The sequence below is a fragment of the Oncorhynchus kisutch genome, linkage group LG11 (assembly GCF_002021735.2).
Source record: "Oncorhynchus kisutch isolate 150728-3 linkage group LG11, Okis_V2, whole genome shotgun sequence".
In the NCBI taxonomy this organism is placed as follows: Eukaryota; Metazoa; Chordata; class Actinopteri; order Salmoniformes; family Salmonidae; genus Oncorhynchus; species Oncorhynchus kisutch.
The window spans coordinates 22,938,507-22,958,794 of NC_034184.2; the positions used below are offsets into that span (position 1 = coordinate 22,938,507).

The window sequence follows — 20,288 nt, forward strand, 5'->3', positions numbered from 1 at the left end:
TTGAGAGGATCTGCAGAGAAGAATGGTAGAAACTCCCCAAATACAGGGGTGCCAAGCTTGTAGCGTCATACCCAAGAAGACGCGAGGCTGTAATCGCTGCCAAATGTGCTTCAAAAAGGACTGGGTAAAGGGTCTGAATACTTATGTGGGGGCTGTGCTTTGGCAAAGTGGGTGGGGTTATATCCTTCCTGTTTGGCCCTGTCCGGGGGTGTCCTCGGATGGGGCCACAGTGTCTCCTGACCCCTCCTGTCTCAGCCTCCAGTATTTATGCTGCAGTAGTTTATGTGTCGGGGGGCTGGGGTCAGTTTGTTATATCTGGAGTACTTCTCCTGTCCTATTCGGTGTCCTGTGTGAATCTAAGTGTGCGTTCTCTAATTCTCTCCTTCTCTCTTTCTTTCTCTCTCTCGGAGGACCTGAGCCCTAGGACCATGCCCCAGGACTACCTGACATGATGACTCCTTGCTGTCCCCAGTCCACCTGGCCATGCTGCTGTTCCAGTTTCAACTGACCTGAGCCCTAGGACCATGCCCCAGGACTACCTGACATGATGACTCCTTGCTGTCCCCAGTCTACCTGGCCATGCTGCTGCTCCAGTTTCAACTTCCACCTGACTGTGCTGCTGCTCTAGTTTCAACTGTTCTGCCTTATTATTATTCGACCATGCTGGTCATTTATGAACATTGAACATCTTGACCATGTTCTGTTATAATCTCCACCTGGCACAGCCAGAAGAGGACTGGCCACCCCACATAGCCTGGTTCCTCTCTAGGTTTCTTCCTAGGTATTGGCCTTTCTAGGGAGTTTTTCCTAGCCACCGTGCTTCTCCACCTGCATTGCTTGCTGTTTGGGGTTTTAGGCTGGGTTTCTGTACAGCACTTTGAGATATCAGCTGATGTACGAAGGGCTATATAAATAAATTTGATTTGATTTGATTTGATTTATGTAAATGTCATATTTCAGTTTTTTATTTGTAATAAATTTGCAGAAATGTCATTATGGGGTATTGTGCATAGATAGATGAGGGGGGAAACTACTTAATCCATTTTAGAATAAGACTGTAACATAACAACATTTGAAAAAAGTCAAGGGGTCTGAATACTGTATATAATTCAAAACACTTCTCTCCCGGACATAGCAGAGAGAGTGTGAAATTAATGAGTTAACGAATCATGAAAACTACTGTATTAATCTCTGGCACCTTTAATCAAATCTGGCACCATTATTGTAAACTGTTTACAAACAATCTGCATATTATTTATTAATTATGCTGGATAATTGGTGGGCAATCAAGCAAATCAACACCTCCCTAATGTCCTCTGCAGGAGATTCTACTAACAGTGGTTACATAAGACCAAGTATCTAAACAGACATAATTGCAAGATCAGGGGAAACATATAGGGAAAATGTAGTCACACCCAGACACACGCATCAGTACGCCCACACACACAAACACACCCTTTCCTACAGTTCTGGCCATGTGGACCCTGGCAGGTTCAAACATAATTCCAAACTATATTAGCTTTATGCCTAATAGTTTTAAAGAACCATCCGTTTGCCTCGAGGACTGCTGCCAAAACATGTACCAGCGAGCTCCTGAGTAGAAGTTAGCTAATAGTTTAGCCTTGCTGCAGACTAGCTTAGCTTAGCCTTGCCTTTCTCTGTAGACTAGCTTAGCTTAGCCTTGCCTTTCTCTGTAGACTAGCTTAGTTTAGCCTCTCTCTGCATATTAGCTTAGTTTAGCCTTGCCTCTCTCTGCAGACTAGTTTAGCTTAGCCTCTCTCTGCATATTAGCTTAGTTCAGCCTTGCCTCTCTCTGCAGACTTGAGCAGCTCCTCGTAGTACTCCTTGCAGGTCAACACCTCCCTCTCTAGCTGGGAACAGTCTGCCATTGTGAACACCTCCGACTCCTCGCTGTCCTCCAGGAAGTCCTCAAAGTGGGACTGCAGGTTGCTAAGGACCTGCTGGTGCTCACCTGGCAACATGGTCTTAATCTGGGGAGAACAGGGGAAAACACATGAGACAGACCCATACCTGGAAACCTAGAATGTTCTCTGAAAAGGTACAGTCAGCACCAACGATAATGATGAAATGACAGGTAAAGTCGGTGAGTATAGGAAACACTAGGCTTAATAACAGTAATCACTCACTTTCTTATGAAGACCAAAATCAGTAGAAGATGCATAATTATACCTTTATCACTTTAAGTGTCGCTAATGGGGTCTAGGAGTTGATTAAGTAGATAAGTGTAAACGTACTGAGGACACGTTCCAGTTGCGGATGGCTTTGACGTCCGCCATCAGGTAGTGCCAGGAGACCACGCTCTTCATGTTGATGTGCGAGTGGTGCCACAGAGTCAGGACATTCTGGTACAGCTGCTCAATTCTGCTGGCCTGGTCCACAGCCTCCTTGTTGGGTGGAGGCACAGTGAAGCAGACAGAGGGCACCATGGCCTCATTGCCAGACGGACTGATCACCTTCCACTTGGCCCGGTGAGAGTTACTGGCCAGGACACATTCATCATCCTTATAGATGGTGATCTAGGAGTGAGACGAAGTGAGACATGGCAAATCAAAACGACTACAATTTGACTCTGAAATCCAAATCAACTCAAAGTATCAAACTTTTGATCCGCTATCTAAATAAACATCCCTGCAGTTAACATGGCTAAACATGTTCCTTAGAGACCTCAATGTACATCTTGTTACTACAGAAGATAAGTTTGACAACTCAATGTAAAGTATGCGACTTGTGATGAACTACTTGAATAAATAGATAACGGACAGTGGCACACAGGGGCGCAACTTTGGTTTTAGAAGTGGGGGGGTACATTATTTGTTTTTATATATATAATTTTTCTCCAGTTGGATAAACACTCCAAACAGCCCACCCGGCCTCTCGGATGCGTCCGCATGGTCCTAAGCCTCGTTTTGTATCACTGCCCCCCCCCCCCCCCCCGTCCCCAGTAAAAGTTGCGCCCCTGGTAGCACATACATGTATCTCTAACAAGAGACTCAAAGAGCACCTCTATTTGTCGGTAGTCACAGATGGCTTTGACGGGTATGGAAGACCTGATAGGGGTGTCTGGGGTTCTGGGCTTGAGCTGGACGATGGCCTTGGCCTTGCCCACCAACCCAGCCACTGTGCTGCGGTACTGGAGGAGCTGCTCCTTCTCATCCTGGGGACAGACAGACCACACCCATGTTCCAGCATCAGTCAAACACACAGGTGGATTATGATACTTCACCAGTTCAGCATAAGCAGAATTCACTCGCACGGATAGTTAGTTAATGTTTAATGGTGGGGGTATTCATTTGGAACATCTAGGAATCCATAATTGGATTTCTGACCATGTGAGTCTTTGGGATTGGTCTATGTGTCTCATTTAACAACATATTTTGGGAATGCCAGGTTACCATGGACTCCTGGATGTGATCCTCCAGCTTGTGTACGCTGCTTGTCCGATCACAGCCATACTTTCTTTGGATGTCACCTTGTAGGCTCTTCAGGTAGTCCATGGACTCTTTGGCATCATTGAAAAACTGTATGGGAGTGAGGAAAGGAGATCAGATGAGCTTTTTGCAACTAGCAGGCCTTTATCCATTTGTTTGAGGAAAACAGATAACTCACCTCGAAATAGACTGTGTTGTCTTTCAGGTGCTGCTCCACACAAGAGCAGAGCTGTAGAATCCAGCTCCACTGGGTCTGCATGGCTGCTCTATATGCCTAGAGGATTCCACACAGAAACATGTTACAATTAAAAATACCCTATGATTGTTCTTCTAGGAACAAGTTAGTGAAGCAATTTAAATATTGTGTATGACACTATTGAGCACCAACGCAGGTTTAGCTGAAAATTAGTAATCATATTTATATTTGAATGGACAAATTACCACATTATCTGAGGCATACAATCTAACTGATTTATCATATAAAAAATATTGTATTTACACTAAAGACGTGTATATCAGATGGTTATGGAGTGGTTATGTGACATCTGTAAACACAGATAGGGCTTACTTCAATAGTTAGCCTGGCAGGGTGGTTCTCCTGCAGAAGGTTCTCTGCATTATCCTGCACAGACTTGATCACCTTCTCCTTGTCGTCCAACTCTCTCATCAGATCCTACAGAGACAGAGACAGAGAGAGAGACAGAGATAGACAGAGAGACAGAAACAGAAAGAGATAGAGAGAGACAGACAGAGAGAGACAGAGAGAGACAGAGAGAGAGACCATGACAGAGAGCGAGACAGAGAGAGAGACAGAGAGAGACAGAGAGAGAGACCGTGACAGAGACCGTGACAGAGAGGGAGACAGAGAGAGAGACAGAGACAGACAGAGATAGAGAGACAGAGTCAGACAGAGACAGAGAGAGACAGGGACAGAGAGAGACAGAGAGAGACAGAGAGAGGCAGAGAGAGAGAGAGAGCGAGAGAGAAACACCCGAGATGTCACACCACGTCCTTGGCATCCAACCACTGCCTGAGACCAATCCCTTCTCACTCGGTATACCTACACTATGACTTGGAAGAGGCTCGTATGGCACGTATCTCTAAATACCAGCTTGAACCAAATCCCATTGGAGACACATTGAACCGATTCATCTAATTGATTCTAAGATTAATATGACGTTGGTAATATAGCCATATCCATGTGTTTAAATGGTATGATGTAAGCCCCAAACAAGCCCCTATGACTCATTTCCACCCATACGTTATGTAGCCTTTGTACATTGTTTTCAGAGAAAACATACCACCCCCAGAAATAAGATTTCCACAAGATATTGTTTCACCAGAAGGAAATGTGTTAATCCCTTTAGGTCAACTGAGTCAAACCCATTTCCTGATGGGAAGGCTGTACATGCCAGCTGTGGATCCTTGCCAGAAATGCATGGCTCAGATGTTTAGAATAACTCTCTAAACACACATGTAATGTTAAAGTAATTGTCTACAAGAATGAATAGGAACTGAATAATGATATTATATTCTGTGAGCAAAATATGGAAATACAACGTTCTGAACAGTGTCGGGACTCACAGCGTGGTACTGTCTCTTCTTGGAGATGTTGCCGTTGCGATCGCTCCAGTCAAAAGCGACCTCTTCTTCCTCTTTCTCGTTGAGCCAGATTAGTTCCATGGTGGCCCGCGACACAAAGTCATGCAGGCTCTCCAGGCTCTTCTGACGCTCCCGCGAACATTTCTACAGAAGCCCAGAACCACAGGAAATAGTCAGGTTGTCCATGTTGTATTAAAAATAGTAGAGAAGTAATTATTTTGGTAGTTAGAACTACCAAATATTTTAACAGGAAACTTACCAGTAACTTCCCATACTGATATTCTAAGTTGCCCAGCTTCTCAGAATAACTTAGTTTTTGCGCTTGGGTCATCTGCATCTGAGATAAATAGACATACCATGTGTTGTTAATAGTTGACATTTCAAGCTTTGCAGCATTGAGGGGTTTGCACTCAAAACAAAACAACTGAATGTGATGCACAGAGATATTTCTAAGTTTGTCCAGACAGACACTTGGCAGAATAGGCGGACTGTTGCTGGTACATACCTCACTAAGTTTGGCTTCTTTAAGGCTCATTTGAAATTCTTCGATGGCTCTGTGAACACTTCTGTGGTTCTCTAAATGCGTTTCCACACTTGGCAAATCGGCTCCCCAATCTCCGTGATCCAATTGAACCTTCAAAGGAAGAGAAAACAATTAAGATTTGGTCTCAAAATATCTAAATCGCAAATATCAAAATGTACAGGATAATACTAACAGTACAGTGAATACATGTAGGTCCTCACCTGCATCTCCTCCACCCAGTTTATCAGGTCCTGCACAAAGTTCATGTTGACCTCCTCCTTGGTCATGTTGGGGTCCACTAGCGAGGACTTGCCCAGGGGCTTGCGGATCTGCATGTATTTATGGTGCTGGAGGGATCCCGGATCCATGCCCCCTCCTCCGCCCCCCATATAGGCCTGGATTGACCCCGGCTGCATGCCGCCGGGTGTCATTGCGGGGCTCAGGGCAGGGGTGAGGCCCGGGGTAAAGCTGGAGGTGAAGGTGGAACCGGGAGAGCCCAGGCCTCCAGGGGTGAGGGCTGGGGTGAGGCTGGAGTTGTGGTTCGATGAAGAGAAGCCTGAGTTGAGACTCTGAGTAATGCCTGAGATCATCATCTTGGTCTGTTGGGTCGTCAGGGTGTGTCCTTGACTGTACACAGAGGAACACTCTGCCCTCAGCCCCAGCAGGTCGTCACGGAGCTTGGATACCCTGGATCATACACACAACACACAATGATATGTTTAGAAATATAGTTTAATGATTTTTTGATCAGTTTAATGAACATTTCACAACAAATGTTATGTTTATTTACATGTGTTGCATGGCATTTAGAGAAAGCAGTGAGTTTGCACCTTTGAACAAGCCGATCGGAGCAGTAGAACTTCCCGTCCAGTAGAATCTGAATGTCAACCACCTGCTGTCTCAGATGGTTCTCACATTCCAGAAGGTACCCAGAGACCTCTGCTTCGTTCTGGAACTGGACCCCAGACTCTAGTCTCTTAGCATCCTGAGAAAAAAAGAAAATGTCCAAACAGTTGGTGATGTACTTTTCTATTACAAAGTTCAGTAACAATAATGATGTAAAAAAATAGACACACAATTTGCCTAATCAAATAAACATCAGTAAAAGCAGCACCTGGAGTATTCTGTGCTTTTGTTGTGAATATGCTGTTTCAATTTATTTTTTACATTTAACCTTTATTTAACTAGGCCAGTCAGTTAAGGACAAATTCTTATTTACTTACAGACTGCAGGGCAGTTCGTGCTAACGCTAGTTTGTCCTCTCCAGTGACACAGTCCCGCTGGACTCTGGTTGCAATCTGCTGCAACATTTCAAGCCTAAAAGAAAAAATACAATAATTGACATTCATATTAAAGATGTCATTTTACAGAATAAACAACGAAGGTGTGTCACTACAATGGCATCAGTTCCATTTGAAAATCCCATCTGCAGAAAATACATCTACAAGCAAACAAACAAGAAAAGCTTGGACAGCCCTGACGTCTAATAGTTAACATTACCTTGGTCCATACACAGAGTTGTTATTGAGAAACATTGGAAAGACCGCGGTGCTGGAGAGCAGCGGCTCTATGGCTGGTCCTGAGAGAGTGCTGTTGTTCACAGACGAGACAGTGCTGTATCCCATGTTGTATGCCATGTTGTTGTGCATGCTAGAAGACTATAGGACTATACTGAGCCACTCAGAGAATCACACTATCTAGCTAATTTCGCTTCCATCTGAAATAAGAAGTCCAGCACAGACACACACACACACACACACACTCACAGGTCCAACTGACACAAAGTGTTTTCTTCTCCCCTTTTTATAGGCCCATCCTTGTCCTCATGCAACGAGGTGAAGAGACAATAAATTAGAACACACCCCTTAAAGAACATGTTGCCGTAGGCCATAGAAGCTCATGGCATTATTTGTACAATTCATTACAGGTTCAGACAGTAACAGTCAGGGTTGGGTGGGTTACTTTCTAAATGTAATCCGTTACAGTTACTAGGTAACTTTCCAAAATTGTAATCAGTGACGTAACTTTTGTATAACTCAAACTCTGTAACGTAATCTGATTACTTTCAGTTACTTTTAGATTACATTCCCCTTCAGAGGCATTAGAAGAAGACAAAAATGTATATTACAAATTGATAGACATCTATTGCAGGATAAATCAATGTTTACATAGCTGGCCATAAATGGATGTTGCATTTGCTTTATGGGTTGGTTATGTAGGTTTATTCTAACCCATTTCTTTATACTACTAATTCTCATTTGATTAGGCTATATCTTTACATTAAAAACAAAGTTTGTCAGATTTCGAGTCATTCCAATTCATTTAATACCCCTTGATCTTCAGTTAATGATCTTGGTAATATAGATTAGCCAAATTGTTTTACCTGAGCATAACCCAAAAACTAAGGACTTATTAGCCAACTCTGTTGTTTATGATGCTGTTGTCATGGAGGAGTGATTGTACTCATTGCTTCGAGTCGAAAAATAAATGTTGCTCTCATGGAATAAGCATGCTTTTAGCACTACCGAAAAGTGCTGTTTGCATGTGAAAAATGTATCCCATGTTCTGCATTTGCTATAGGCCTATTGTTTATGTTTTTGTTGGTGCCACTTTGATATCTCGATAATTTACAGCTGTTTAAATCTATCAAAAGTATGCCAATTTGAGCATGTGTCCGTGAGGCGTATGCACGTTTCTTTTATCAACACAAATTAAATTGAGCAATAATAGCTCCACTCCTGGTCTTCTTAAATGAAACAGAGGAGTTTAGAAGGGAGGAACTCCCTCAAACTTTTCTTCCATAGGCTGGGATCCACAATATGCAGCTGTTGCAAGAGTGCATTTTCACTGTCTATCCATCCACTGGTCGCAAAAACAATGATTGATAACATGGTAACAGTTTATGGTAACAGGGGTTGTGGCACATACTGTACACCTGGGCTTCTATTGGTTTGCAAAGCCAATAGTTATCTACATAATATTACACAACATTACCAGATATCAACAAGCCAGGTGATTTCCAACATAAATAGTACCTGCAGTCCAAAAACCATTCATGCGAGATGTCATGATAAGAGTACAATGTGCCTGTGACTGTGCCAGAATGTCAGCTTCTAAACAACCTGATGTTGACAAGAAATTACGGGAATACCCAGCATCAGCGCTCTAAAGTACCTGAAAAATATCACTGAATGGCTTGAGCCGATAAACTAGGCATGGAATCACAGCACAATTAATGCCTACAAACCTGACAAGACATAGAAAGTGTCTTTGAGGGAAAAAATAGATACCTCAGTTTGAAGAACTCCGAATTTAACCAAACCACAGACCACAGCATGTACAATGTTAAAGACCATGTCATTTCATGAACCACAGAATAATCAAATTACTGCACATCCTTAAACAGAAGTTTAGACACAAACGTCTAATTATAAAAGAGGGGGACTTCATGTAACACAAATAAGCAGTTCACCAGAGCACTCACCATTGACCCTTAAACCAATCACTAAATACAGTTTTTCATAGTCATTCTAATCAGACAATTGGGTAAAATCTTCAATCTTAGTTAGCTCACGTACTTACATGGCTGTCATGTAAATACGGGATTATAACTACAAATCATAGTAGTGTGTGGTGCACCAGCAGCATCAGAAGGATGACCCTTCATACCTGTCCACCTCAGGCCTCAGGCTCTTCTCCCTCTCCAGCATGGCCACGATCAGCTTGCCCCATTCCTTCTCCACATCATTGGGGTGAAACCCCCGAGGCAGCTGGATACGACCAAATTCCATCCACACCTGTCCCCCAACACATACACAGCAACATCTTAGTTAAGTTCATTGTAGTTTGCTGGTTTGGAGAGCACTTACAGGCTCTAAAGAACAAGTGAGTGTATGTCGTGGTAGCATACCTCCAGCATTTTGTAAAGATGCTTGATTTTGCTCTTCTCGGTTTCTTTCAACGGGATTTCATTCTCTTTAAACTGCAAGTACTGTGTATAAAGTGCCTGTAAAAATAAAAACATATGTTTTTTTAAAACATTAGTTCAGCGCAAACATAGCCACATATCAGAGAAATAGATTCAATAGAATCAATACATTTTGTCTATGCTATTATACATGCATCTAATATCTGTGTATACTCACACTAATCTGCTTTGAAATTACTGTACCACACAGAGCTCCTGTTGTATTAGCAGCTATGGACTAATTGAAGTAAACAGAGCTGCTCTCTGACACCTGTCAATATAGCTCGCATTAATATTTCATTTCATTAACATGACGCTACTTATTGGGCCATTTGAAGCCTCAGAGAGCTTGGGCTCCTAGCCTCAGGCTTTCAGGGCCAAGCTCTATAAACTGATATCCAGCTTACTGAAAACCAACCAGATAAACACTCCATATATTGGAGGCTTATTGGAGGTTAATTCTTGATCAAATTAGGGATCTTTCTACCATTCAATATGGCAGAAAATGTGTTCATTTCTTTTGTGCTTTACCTTTAGTTCAACTGGGTTGTTAGGGAATGCTCTGTCTGACATCAATCCCACGTTGTGTTTGATCCACTGGATCAGGTAATTCACCATGTTCTGGTACTCTACCCATTTGATATCAACATCCTGTTAAGAAAAAATATATCATTTTTAATCAATACATTGGCTCATGTAGGGATGTGTTCATTTTCTAAACGGACTAAGTTCTTGGGTTAGAGCGTATTTTGAGCGTATTTCAAGTCGTTCAAGCAATACATCCATAGGGCAACTTGTCATAATATTTATTTGAACAGTTGGTGCTATACAAACTTAACTACAAAAATAAGTAGTTAAGACTCTTTGCTGTGGTTATTACTGTACACACATCTCAGCATTCTTCCATAGCCTTTAAAACATCCTGCTCAGACTTACAGTATTTGCCTCAACAAAGCCCGGTTGAAAAAAATGCCTTCCATTAGACATATGAGTGACGCAATGGAATGCATATTTGCATATAACATCTGTGCCCAATCCCAGCCAAGAATCATGTTTCGAATAAAAGTCGAGATCCAAGTGAAGAATACAGTCAAGAAAGTATGCCAAAGGTAAGCCAAAAATACTTGTCACTGATGTGAATTCAAAGGATCTGTGTGAAATATACAGTTGAAGTCGGAAGTTTACATACACCTTAGCCAAATACATTTAAACTCACAATTCCTGACATTTAATCCATGAAAAAAGTCCCCGTCTTCAGTCAGTTAGGATCACCACTTTATTTTAAGAATGTGAAATGTCAGAATAATAGTAGAGAGAATTATTTATTTCAGCTTTTATTTCTTTCATCACATTCCCAGTGGGTCAGAAGATTACATCCACTCAATTAGTATTTGGTAGCATTGCCGTTACATTGTTTAACACTGGGTCAAATGTTTTGGGTAACCTTCCACAAGCTTCCCACAAAAATGTGGGTGAATTTTGGCCCATTCCTCCTGACAGAGCTGGTGTAACTGTTTGTAGGCCTCCTTGGTCGCGCACGCTTTTTCAGTTCTACCCACACATTTTCTATAGGATTGAGGTCAGGGCTTTGTGATGGCCACACCAATACCTTGACTTTGTTGTCCTTAAGCCATATTGCCACAACTTTGGAAGTATGCTTGGGGTCATTGTCCATTTGGAAGACCCATTTGCGACCAAGCTTTAACTTCCTGACTGATGTCTTAAGATGTTGCTTCAATAAATCCACATAATTTTCCCCTCTCATGATGCCATCTATTTTGTGAATTGCACCAGTCCTTCCAGCAGCAAAGCACCCCAACAACATGATGCTGCCACCCCGTGCTTCACAGTTGGGATGGTGTTCTTCGGCTTGCAAGACTCCCCATTTTTCCTCCAAACATAACGATGGTCATTATGGCCAAACAGTTCTATTTTTGTTTTATCAGACCAGAGGAAATTTCTCCAAAAAGTACGATCTTTGTCCCCATGTGCAGTTGCAAACCGTAGTCTGGCTTTTTTATGGCGGTTTTGGAGCAGTGGCTTCTTCCTTGCTGAGCGGCCTTTCAGGTTATGTCGATATAGGACTTGTTTTACTGTGGATATAGATACTTTGTACCAGTTTCCTCCAGCATCTTCACAAGGTCCTTTACTATTGTTCTGGGATTGATTTGCACTTTTAGCACCAAAGTATGTTCATCTCTAGGAGACAGAACGATTCTCCTTCCTGAGCGGTATGACGGCTGCATGGTCCCATGGTGTTTATAATTGCGTACTGTTGTTTGTACAGAAGAACGTGGTACCTTCAGGCATTTGAAATTGCTCCCAAGGATGAACCAGACTTGTGGAGGTCTACAATTTTCTTGCTGAGGTCTTGGCTTATTTCTTGTGATTCTCCCATGATGTCAAGCAAAGAGGCACTGAATTTGAAGGTAGGCCTTGAAATACATCCACAGGCACACCGCCAATTGACTCAAATGATGTCATTTAGCCTATCAGAAGCTTCTAAAGCCATGACATAATTTTCTGGAGTTGTTAAAAGGCACAGTCAACTTAGTGTATGTAAACTTCTGACCGACTGGAATTGTGATACAGTGAATTATAATTGAAATAATCTGTCTGTAACCAATTGTTGTAAAAATTGCTTGTGTCATGCACAAAGTAGATGTCCTAACCGACTTGACCAAACTATAGTTTGTGAACAATACATTTGTGGAGTAGTTGAAAAACGAGTTTTAATGACTCCAACCTAAGTGTATGTAAACTTCCAACTTCAACTGTACATACAGTGATTAATTTAACATGGTGATAATCACATTCATAAAAACACATTTTACTGTGTTCGCTTTCAAGAGGAAAGTACACTGCAGTCAATGGCTTAAAAGGTATAAGTCAACCCATGCTGTTAATAGGAATATGCTGCTTTGTATTGAGGTGAATTTTGCTTTCATTATATTGTTTTTTTAAAATACAAAACTATTTTCTTAACTATAATTGCGTAGGAGATTTAAGTGTGCTGTACAAGAATCTGTTCATCATGTACGTACATTTGCATTGATACCGTCAACACCATCAGGTACTTTAGGGAAGACATCATACATTGTGGAGACGTATGTGATGACCGACTTCTCATCAGGAGACTGCACATCCACGTCTGGTGAAAAAAGGTGAAATTAGATCAAATACACAACACGGTCATCATAAGGTACTGTACATGATACAAGAAAGTATTTAAAATCAGACATGAATACTCTGGGCTATTTGAATCCTATTTATGCCATATGCTTGTTGTGTCATTTTCATCTTGTAAAGCATCTAATAAAACAAATAGCAGCCAGTACAACTGTAGGATCTTAATTTGAGGCAGTTTGCTACAGCAGGAAAATAATCCCGCAGCAACCTGAAATGTCAAATATTATGTGAATTATAATTAATGGGAATATTTTTAGAGGTTAATACATTTTTCATAAGGGAAAATAAACCCTGACTTTGGAAATTACAAAGTTTAGAAGCCTTTTTAAAGCAGAAATACACTACAAGTTACACATTGCCTGCACTGCAGGAAAGATCTCCTGCAGCACGGTGATCAAGTGAAGATCCTGCATCTGTAAGTAAAGCTGTGTTTAGAAGTCATTCCCCACTCAGGTAATAATGCATTGCATTTATTCAAGCTGAGGTGTTAATGGCAAATGTTTACCTGCTGTGTCAAACAAACTGTTACGGACGAGCATGTGGATAAACAGAACAACTCACCCTCGGGGTCCAGTAGTCTGGCCACCCCAAGCCGTTCAGCCACACCAAAGGCCTGTTCTAAGTTTGACCGGCTAGTCTGAGCCGTCACTCTGCCCATATCCACCAGATCAGGTCTGCAAAGGAAGAGAATATACTAATGGGAGCTCATCTGTTTAATGAAATGTTAATATGTGATACTTTTGGAAGTGGAAGAACACAAACGTAGTATTTTGGCAAATAATAATTTAAGGTGGTTTGCATTTGTTATGTTTTAGGTTATTTCAGCACACACTATTCTTCTTGAAGTATGTTGGTATTAGTAAGGAACTTCTCATTGAAGAAAACATATTTGTTTGTAGGAAAGTTTTAGTGTGAGGAAAAAATAGTTAGCAATGCAAAATGAGCCTGTAATATAATGTACTTTTATCCTGTAAATAGTAAGCTAACTACAGAGGAAATGCCTAGGGACGCAGTGCAGTCCCCGACTTTCCAGAGAAATAAATACGTGTTTGCTCAAGAGCCAAACACAGTCAGGCCAGACAAAAAGAGGTCAATGGTTAAGTTAAACAATTCCACATGACCCACACATACGTCAATAACTTGTGTTGATTATGTGTCCATTGAACTTGAGAAGGCTAGGACTGCAAATAGTGATGTGACATTCACCATAACAAACAAAAGGGAGGCGGGAGAAAGGAGAAATACCTTTCCATCTACTGCAGTCTAGTTCATATCATTTTAGGTCAGTCCAACAAGGTAGAATATACAGGGTCTGAAATTCGATATTGTCTAACTGAAAATCCAACCACTAAGTGCTGCCTTATTGAGTTGATGGGAAACAGAGAAGTCCAAGACTCAAAATGTGGTGGTGAATCACAGACGTGACTCAGCAAAAGACACAAAAGTAAACAAAGGAGGAAAATAGTTATGTTCTTATGAACTGTAAATTGTTGCTGTTATACACTGGAAATATACTCATATGAGATGATATTCCAGTTAAACCCTGATGAAAGACTAATTACATTTTTTTATATATATCCATAAAAAAGCATTGTAAAGCAAACAATAAGTCTACTGTGCTGGAATTTAAATTAAATATAGGGATTGGTCTCTTTTTCAGATACAGGTTCCGTATATAAAGTGTTACCTGTATTTATGAATGATGGTGTTACCTGTATTTGTGAATGGTGTTGTATCTGTATTTGTAAATGGTGTTGTACCGGTATTTGTGAATGATGGCATTACCTGTATTTGTAAATGGTGTTGTACCGGTATTTGTGAATGATGGCATTACCTGTATTTGTAAATGGTGTTACCTGTATTTATTAATGATGGCATTGCCTGTATTTGTAAATGGTGTTACCTGTATTTATTAATGATGGTGTTACCTGTATTTGTGAATGATGGCATTACCTGTATTTGTAAATGGTGTTGTACCGGTATTTGTGAATGATGGCATTACCTGTATTTGTAAATGGTGTTACCTGTATTTATGAATGATGGCATTACCTGTATTTATTAATGATGGCATTACCTGTATTTATTAATGATGGCATTGCCTGTATTTGTAAATGGTGTTACCTGTATTTATTAATGATGGCATTACCTGTATTTATTAATGATGGCATTACCTGTATTTGTAAATGGTGTTACCTGTATTTATGAATGATGGCATTACCTGTATTTATTAATGATGGCATTACCTGTATTTATTAATGATGGCCTTGCCTGTATTTGTAAATGGTGTTACCTGTATTTATTAATGATGGTGTTACCTGTATTTATTAATGATGGCATTGCCTGTATTTGTAAATGGTGTTACCTGTATTTATTAATGATGGTGTTACCTGTATTTGTGAATGATGGCATTGCCTGTATTTGTAAATGGTGTTGTACCTGTATTTGTGAATGATGGCATTGAACAGCCTCCCGTCCCTCCAGGAGGTGGTGAAGTTGTTACAGCGTACGCCCACATAGCCCTCGGTCATCTGCTGGGACCACATCAGCAGCCGCTCCTTGGCTGTCATGTCATCCGACTCCCCGCAAACATGGATCTCAGAGATCTGGAGAGGAACAACACAAACAAGTTATTATTAGGAACAACACAAACTAGTCATTACACCTACATTACCATCAAACACCTAAATTACCATCAAGCATATGGGTGAGACATACTATATCAGGAACAATAAAGTATATCATACCTCTTGGAAATACTTCAGATGTTAGGAACATATGTTTGAATTGGGAGCCTTTCTAGAGTCACAGATAGAATAACTAATATCAACATAAATGTGCTAAATTCATTATATTGTGTTGAATGAATACACACATGATAAATGTCTGCACCAAATTCATATAGCTACACCTCAATAATTCCTTATTTGGTTCATACTGAATCAGTGTCCCTATTGGACATCTCAAATTGGCAGCTGGATAATAAATAATCTATTCGTTGGCACAGGTTAAAGAGTGAGGGTACGATGATCTTAAACCAAACACATTCCCCTGACATTTCAACACAGTCGAAATCAGGAAGCAATTCCATGTATCTATGCTGGAGGAAAAACATGATCACCTCTGACCTTGACAACAGGAAGTGACCTTTGAACCTCTTCCTGCTGTGTTGTCATGCTTCATGTTTCGCTAGGCACTGCTGACCTAGCTACACTTTAGTGTAAGTAAGCAAAATGATGGTAGCACTTTATTTGAAGTCCCAAATATATGGTTTGTAGATGTTCAGTATACTGTATGTTCAACTAACTGTCAACAAAACTCCAACTACCCATTAACCTTCGCCCTAAATCTGTCCCAAACCGGTGAGCAAGCAAAAATGGACATTGAAATTGGGGTTGAATGTGAGTAACACGACATATTGTAGCAGTCATGTTCAGTAGATTTGGGGGCATACTAAAAAGATGATGATATGTGCTGCCAGATTGACCACTAATTTGTGTAAAAATTGTCATCGAGCATATGGGTGAGACATACGATATCGGGAACAAATGACCCCAAGGTTGTTGCACTTTCCTATACTTGGAATTACGCCATGGAAAATAGTGGACTCGCCGTGATAAGCTGCTTCCTTTGGTATTTTACCTTTAGAATCCGAAAGCTGGGAAATCTAGTAGCAAAACAAAGAGACTGATATAAACTGTGTCTTAGAAGTAAGGAGTGGGAGAGTTGTATGGACCTGAGCAATCAAAACATCAACATTTCAAGGAGAATCAAAGAGAACAAATAACCTTTCCAAATGCCAGCTGTTTATCACTGAGGTATACAACATTTTAAAGATCAAAAAACAGTTTAGAATCTGGTTTGACATAATGGGTAGAACCTTAGTAGCCAAGCTCGAGCAGAGGTGAGGCTCACAAGAAACACTGCTGTGTGAAATAACTTGTGAGGAGAATCATAGCAGTGAAACAAGCTAATTAACTACTCAGAGTTTTGTAATTATCTCTATGTCCATGTGTTGTGGCTTTGTAGGCTGTATATTACAGCTCCACATCACAGCATGTGATGATGCCAGTTATGTTGTTGTTTGACTCAAAGGGAATGTTAGACTATGTCATAGTACAATTATAGTTGTCTTCTGAATGGTTTTAGAGAGCAAATGGCGGTTAGCAGTCTGCCAGTACAGCATACGGAAACATTGTGCCGTGAAGTCCAATCACACATCAACACAAACACTGTCTCCATGCAACACCTCTGCAATAAAACAACACTTCATAGAATAATAAAAACATACGAAAGCAAAGATCATGTTTGCTATTTCAGAATAACAGTGCATCTGTATCATGTAAGAGGAACCAAACCAAGACACCAGTTGTACAGTATTAAAGAGTTACTGATACGGTAGCACATTACATTTTGGTCCACACATGTTGGCTGGCTATAAATAGCCTGCACTTAGTTTACCTCTTGTTGGGCGGATGTACACTTGGCAGATGCTTGGAGAGGCTCCAGATAATCTGGAGAACGGGACCCTCCATCAGAACAGCTGTGAAACCTCCTCCTCCTCCTCCTGTGCACTTGAGTGCTCCATATGATTTTAGGGAGCCCTTCTAGGTTCCCAGATAGGTTGTGATCTCCGCCTCCTCTCAGGGTCCGGAGCATATGCTCCACGGCTCCGAATGTCACCGCCCGCCTCAGCTGCCTATGTAGCAGCTTCTTTTCCAGCAGACCATCCTTAGGAGTGATACTCCTGGAGGTCTTGGTGATGCCATGGAGCTTTTCCTCTCTGTCTGTCTGGTGTGCAGAAATCCATCCAGATCGCAATGCTAACTTCTTCCCAAGAGAAACTTTGGGGACCTCCCCAACATACACCCCTTTGCTGATACTTCCTAGTCTAGGTCTGGGTGTCTCCCCTTCTGGTGCCCCAGCCTGGCTCTCCCTGATGCTCCTGTCTGCTCCATGCTGGAGCTCTACCCTTCTGGGGATATCCTCCTCACTCTGGACACTTTCTCCTCCTCGGCTCCGGAGGGATTCCGGCCGCTGAAACTCCCCCGATTTCCTCTTCTTCTTCCTCTGGAAGTAACGCCGGCCGCGGAGCTCTTTGGACTCAGGGCTGAGCGGAGCTTTGGTGGGGTCCACATAGCATTCCTCCTTGGGGCCCCGCACACAGCCACACACATTGCCCATGACTGTCAGTCCTACGTTCCCTTTCTATAAACAGCGTTAAGTTCCTTCTAATTTCACGCTGGGATTCCGTGAGTGAACTTAACTTGATCCAAAGCTCCGTTATTCCACCAAGAGTCAGCCATAGTTTTCCTCCAAGCGGGCGGAGAGGAAGCTACGGCAGGCAGCCTGGCAGCAGACACAAACACCCCTCCCCTCCACACAGAGCTGGGTTAGCTGGAGAGAGAAAGTCTGTCTGTCTCCCAGAAGAAGCTAAAATGTCCTAGGCACTTCCTTCTGTCACTCCTTTCCTCTGTGACTGCTCTCTTCTCTTCTCCTCTCAACTCTGCTCTGCTCTCAGGAATCGTCTCTCAGTCTCTGACCTTTGAAACGTTTCCCTGTCCCGGCTAATCCAACAACACCATAAATGTACTGCAGGAGAGGCAGAGGCACAGCCACGTCCCACACGTTTCTACTTCACAGCTCAAAGAAAGAGAAACAGTCCTGGTTCCTGTTTTGGTCTGTCCTCCTGTGATGTCCTCCTCATCTGAAGTGTAAACACGGGAACCTCCAGAACCCCTTCGGGTGTTAAGTTTCCCCAAATGTGCCTGTCTGTAACGAGGCTGCCGGTCTGAGGAGGGCGGAGGGAGCGAGGTGCAGCAGCGGGACAGGATCAGATGGCTCTCGGTTTTCTGCTCTGCCAGCCGATGACCACTGATTACACCGTATGGGAAAACTTTGCTCAGAAAGTTGGCCTAACCTGATAGGCCGTACCAAGCAGAGAGAATCCCTGCCTATCATAGGGCTTTAAAAATAACAGGGCAGCATGTGTCAACAAAAGCAGCCGATGCAAATCCTGCTAGGCTAACAAAGCACTTTCCCTTTGCCTATTAATCAAACTGTATACAATCGCAAAGCCAGAGGTGGGGCTTGAGTCCAATGGTTTAAACAAACACTATTATCCAATCGGTCCATTGCCATCCCATTTCAAATGGGGGCAAATACAGTATACACTTTGCACAGGAAGTGACTCATGTAAATGACCTATGGAACAAACATAATGATTAGATTATATGTCATTATATATGTGACATATGTAGCAAGTACGGTCCATGAAAGGCATATAAAGCTTGTGTTTTTCCCCTCAATATTCAACTAAATGTTCCGAACAACCACAAGTGAGTTGACAAATTGAGCTAAATTGGCAAGGCTTCAGGATGAGTGTTGATTGAAATAGTATAAATCATTTCTTTGCAGAGCCCAACTAAAAATAACTGTCCCACCAGGCTCTGGCTCTATTCTGACGGCAGTGACATTTCCCCTGAAGGTTACAGTCTTCTAGGCCCTGCAGTTTACATACTGTATACCTGGCTGGCTGCAGTACACACACAATACACTGTATACTTAGCACAAAAGCAAAACTACTTGATCAACCACAACCCATGAGCAGCCTATTTTTACTTTCATAGAAATCTACTTACTATGTAAATGTTCATATTCATTCATGTGGTGTTTCAATAATATCAGAGTTGAAAAACTGTCATTTGTCATTCATTGCAACCCAATGTGGAAAATGTAATTACAGTCTTTCAGCATCGAATAAAGTCTTAAAGTAGAGGCATATATTTTGCTGACTCATCGTAGCCTTTTTTTTTTTGCAAAGTCATCATACTTTATCCTGTCATCCTTTTTATCCACCTGTCTAACAGGATGTTAGTGCTCCCTGCAAATAGCCCTGTCTTTAATCTCTTGTTTGATCTGCCAATGACAAAGGCTAGAGAGGGGTGAAAGGATGGAAGGATGGAAGAGAGAGAGAGACGTGTACATTATATTGAGATGGAAGACTTCATCCTGTCACATTCACCTGTATTATCTACCTGATGAATCAAGTCAAAGCCTCCACATTTGTTTTCGTGTGCCTCTCCGGACCTCAGTTTATTGAGACATCTAACAGGACCTTGACCGTAACCCTTGACGACCTTGACTGTCAGTCAGACGACACTACAGAGACCAAAGAGCTACAGTATGGAGCATCGTCATGTATTCAGGTTTCACTGCAGTTATTCACATGAAAGGAAGACAATGCACCAGTCTTCTCAATGCCTTGTCCCGAGGGGGATATGCAATATGCGTCCCATTGTAGGGAATACCACAGGGACTTCAATGTATTCAGTATGTAAACGCACCTGGGAGACGACTTTGTAAACCAATTGTCAACAAGAGGTAATAGTCTGAAACACTTCTGTATAACTAACTTCAATCGCTACAGTTTATAGCTTCAGTTCCTATCAAACCATAGCAAGTGACGGATGAATGACACATTCTCAGAAGACATTCTTAAAAGAAAAAATATCAGAGAAGTAACACAATGTCATTGGATGAGCATGACCGAATGGCTGGA

The 20,288-nt window shown here is 41.8% G+C and overlaps 1 protein-coding gene across 2 annotated transcripts in view; it reads right to left on the minus strand.

Annotated features, from left to right (window-relative positions):
* Positions 1-20,288, minus strand: part of LOC109898906 (dystonin) — a 190,668-nt gene that overhangs the window by 101,119 nt on the left and 69,261 nt on the right. For both annotated transcript variants that reach the window (XM_031835453.1, XM_031835452.1), the window contains 18 exons: positions 15,167-15,333; positions 13,292-13,404; positions 12,586-12,692; positions 10,073-10,192; positions 9,485-9,580; positions 9,244-9,371; positions 6,798-6,891; positions 6,405-6,559; positions 5,796-6,261; positions 5,557-5,685; positions 5,311-5,388; positions 5,034-5,195; positions 4,018-4,122; positions 3,628-3,723; positions 3,414-3,539; positions 3,023-3,175; positions 2,256-2,537; positions 1,808-1,991 (listed from right to left, as the gene is read on the minus strand). In XM_031835453.1, coding sequence (XP_031691313.1) covers positions 1,808-1,991; positions 2,256-2,537; positions 3,023-3,175; positions 3,414-3,539; positions 3,628-3,723; positions 4,018-4,122; positions 5,034-5,195; positions 5,311-5,388; positions 5,557-5,685; positions 5,796-6,261; positions 6,405-6,559; positions 6,798-6,891; positions 9,244-9,371; positions 9,485-9,580; positions 10,073-10,192; positions 12,586-12,692; positions 13,292-13,404; positions 15,167-15,333 — 2,761 coding nt within the window. The remainder of the gene's footprint in view (positions 1-1,807; positions 1,992-2,255; positions 2,538-3,022; positions 3,176-3,413; positions 3,540-3,627; positions 3,724-4,017; positions 4,123-5,033; positions 5,196-5,310; positions 5,389-5,556; positions 5,686-5,795; positions 6,262-6,404; positions 6,560-6,797; positions 6,892-9,243; positions 9,372-9,484; positions 9,581-10,072; positions 10,193-12,585; positions 12,693-13,291; positions 13,405-15,166; positions 15,334-20,288) is intronic.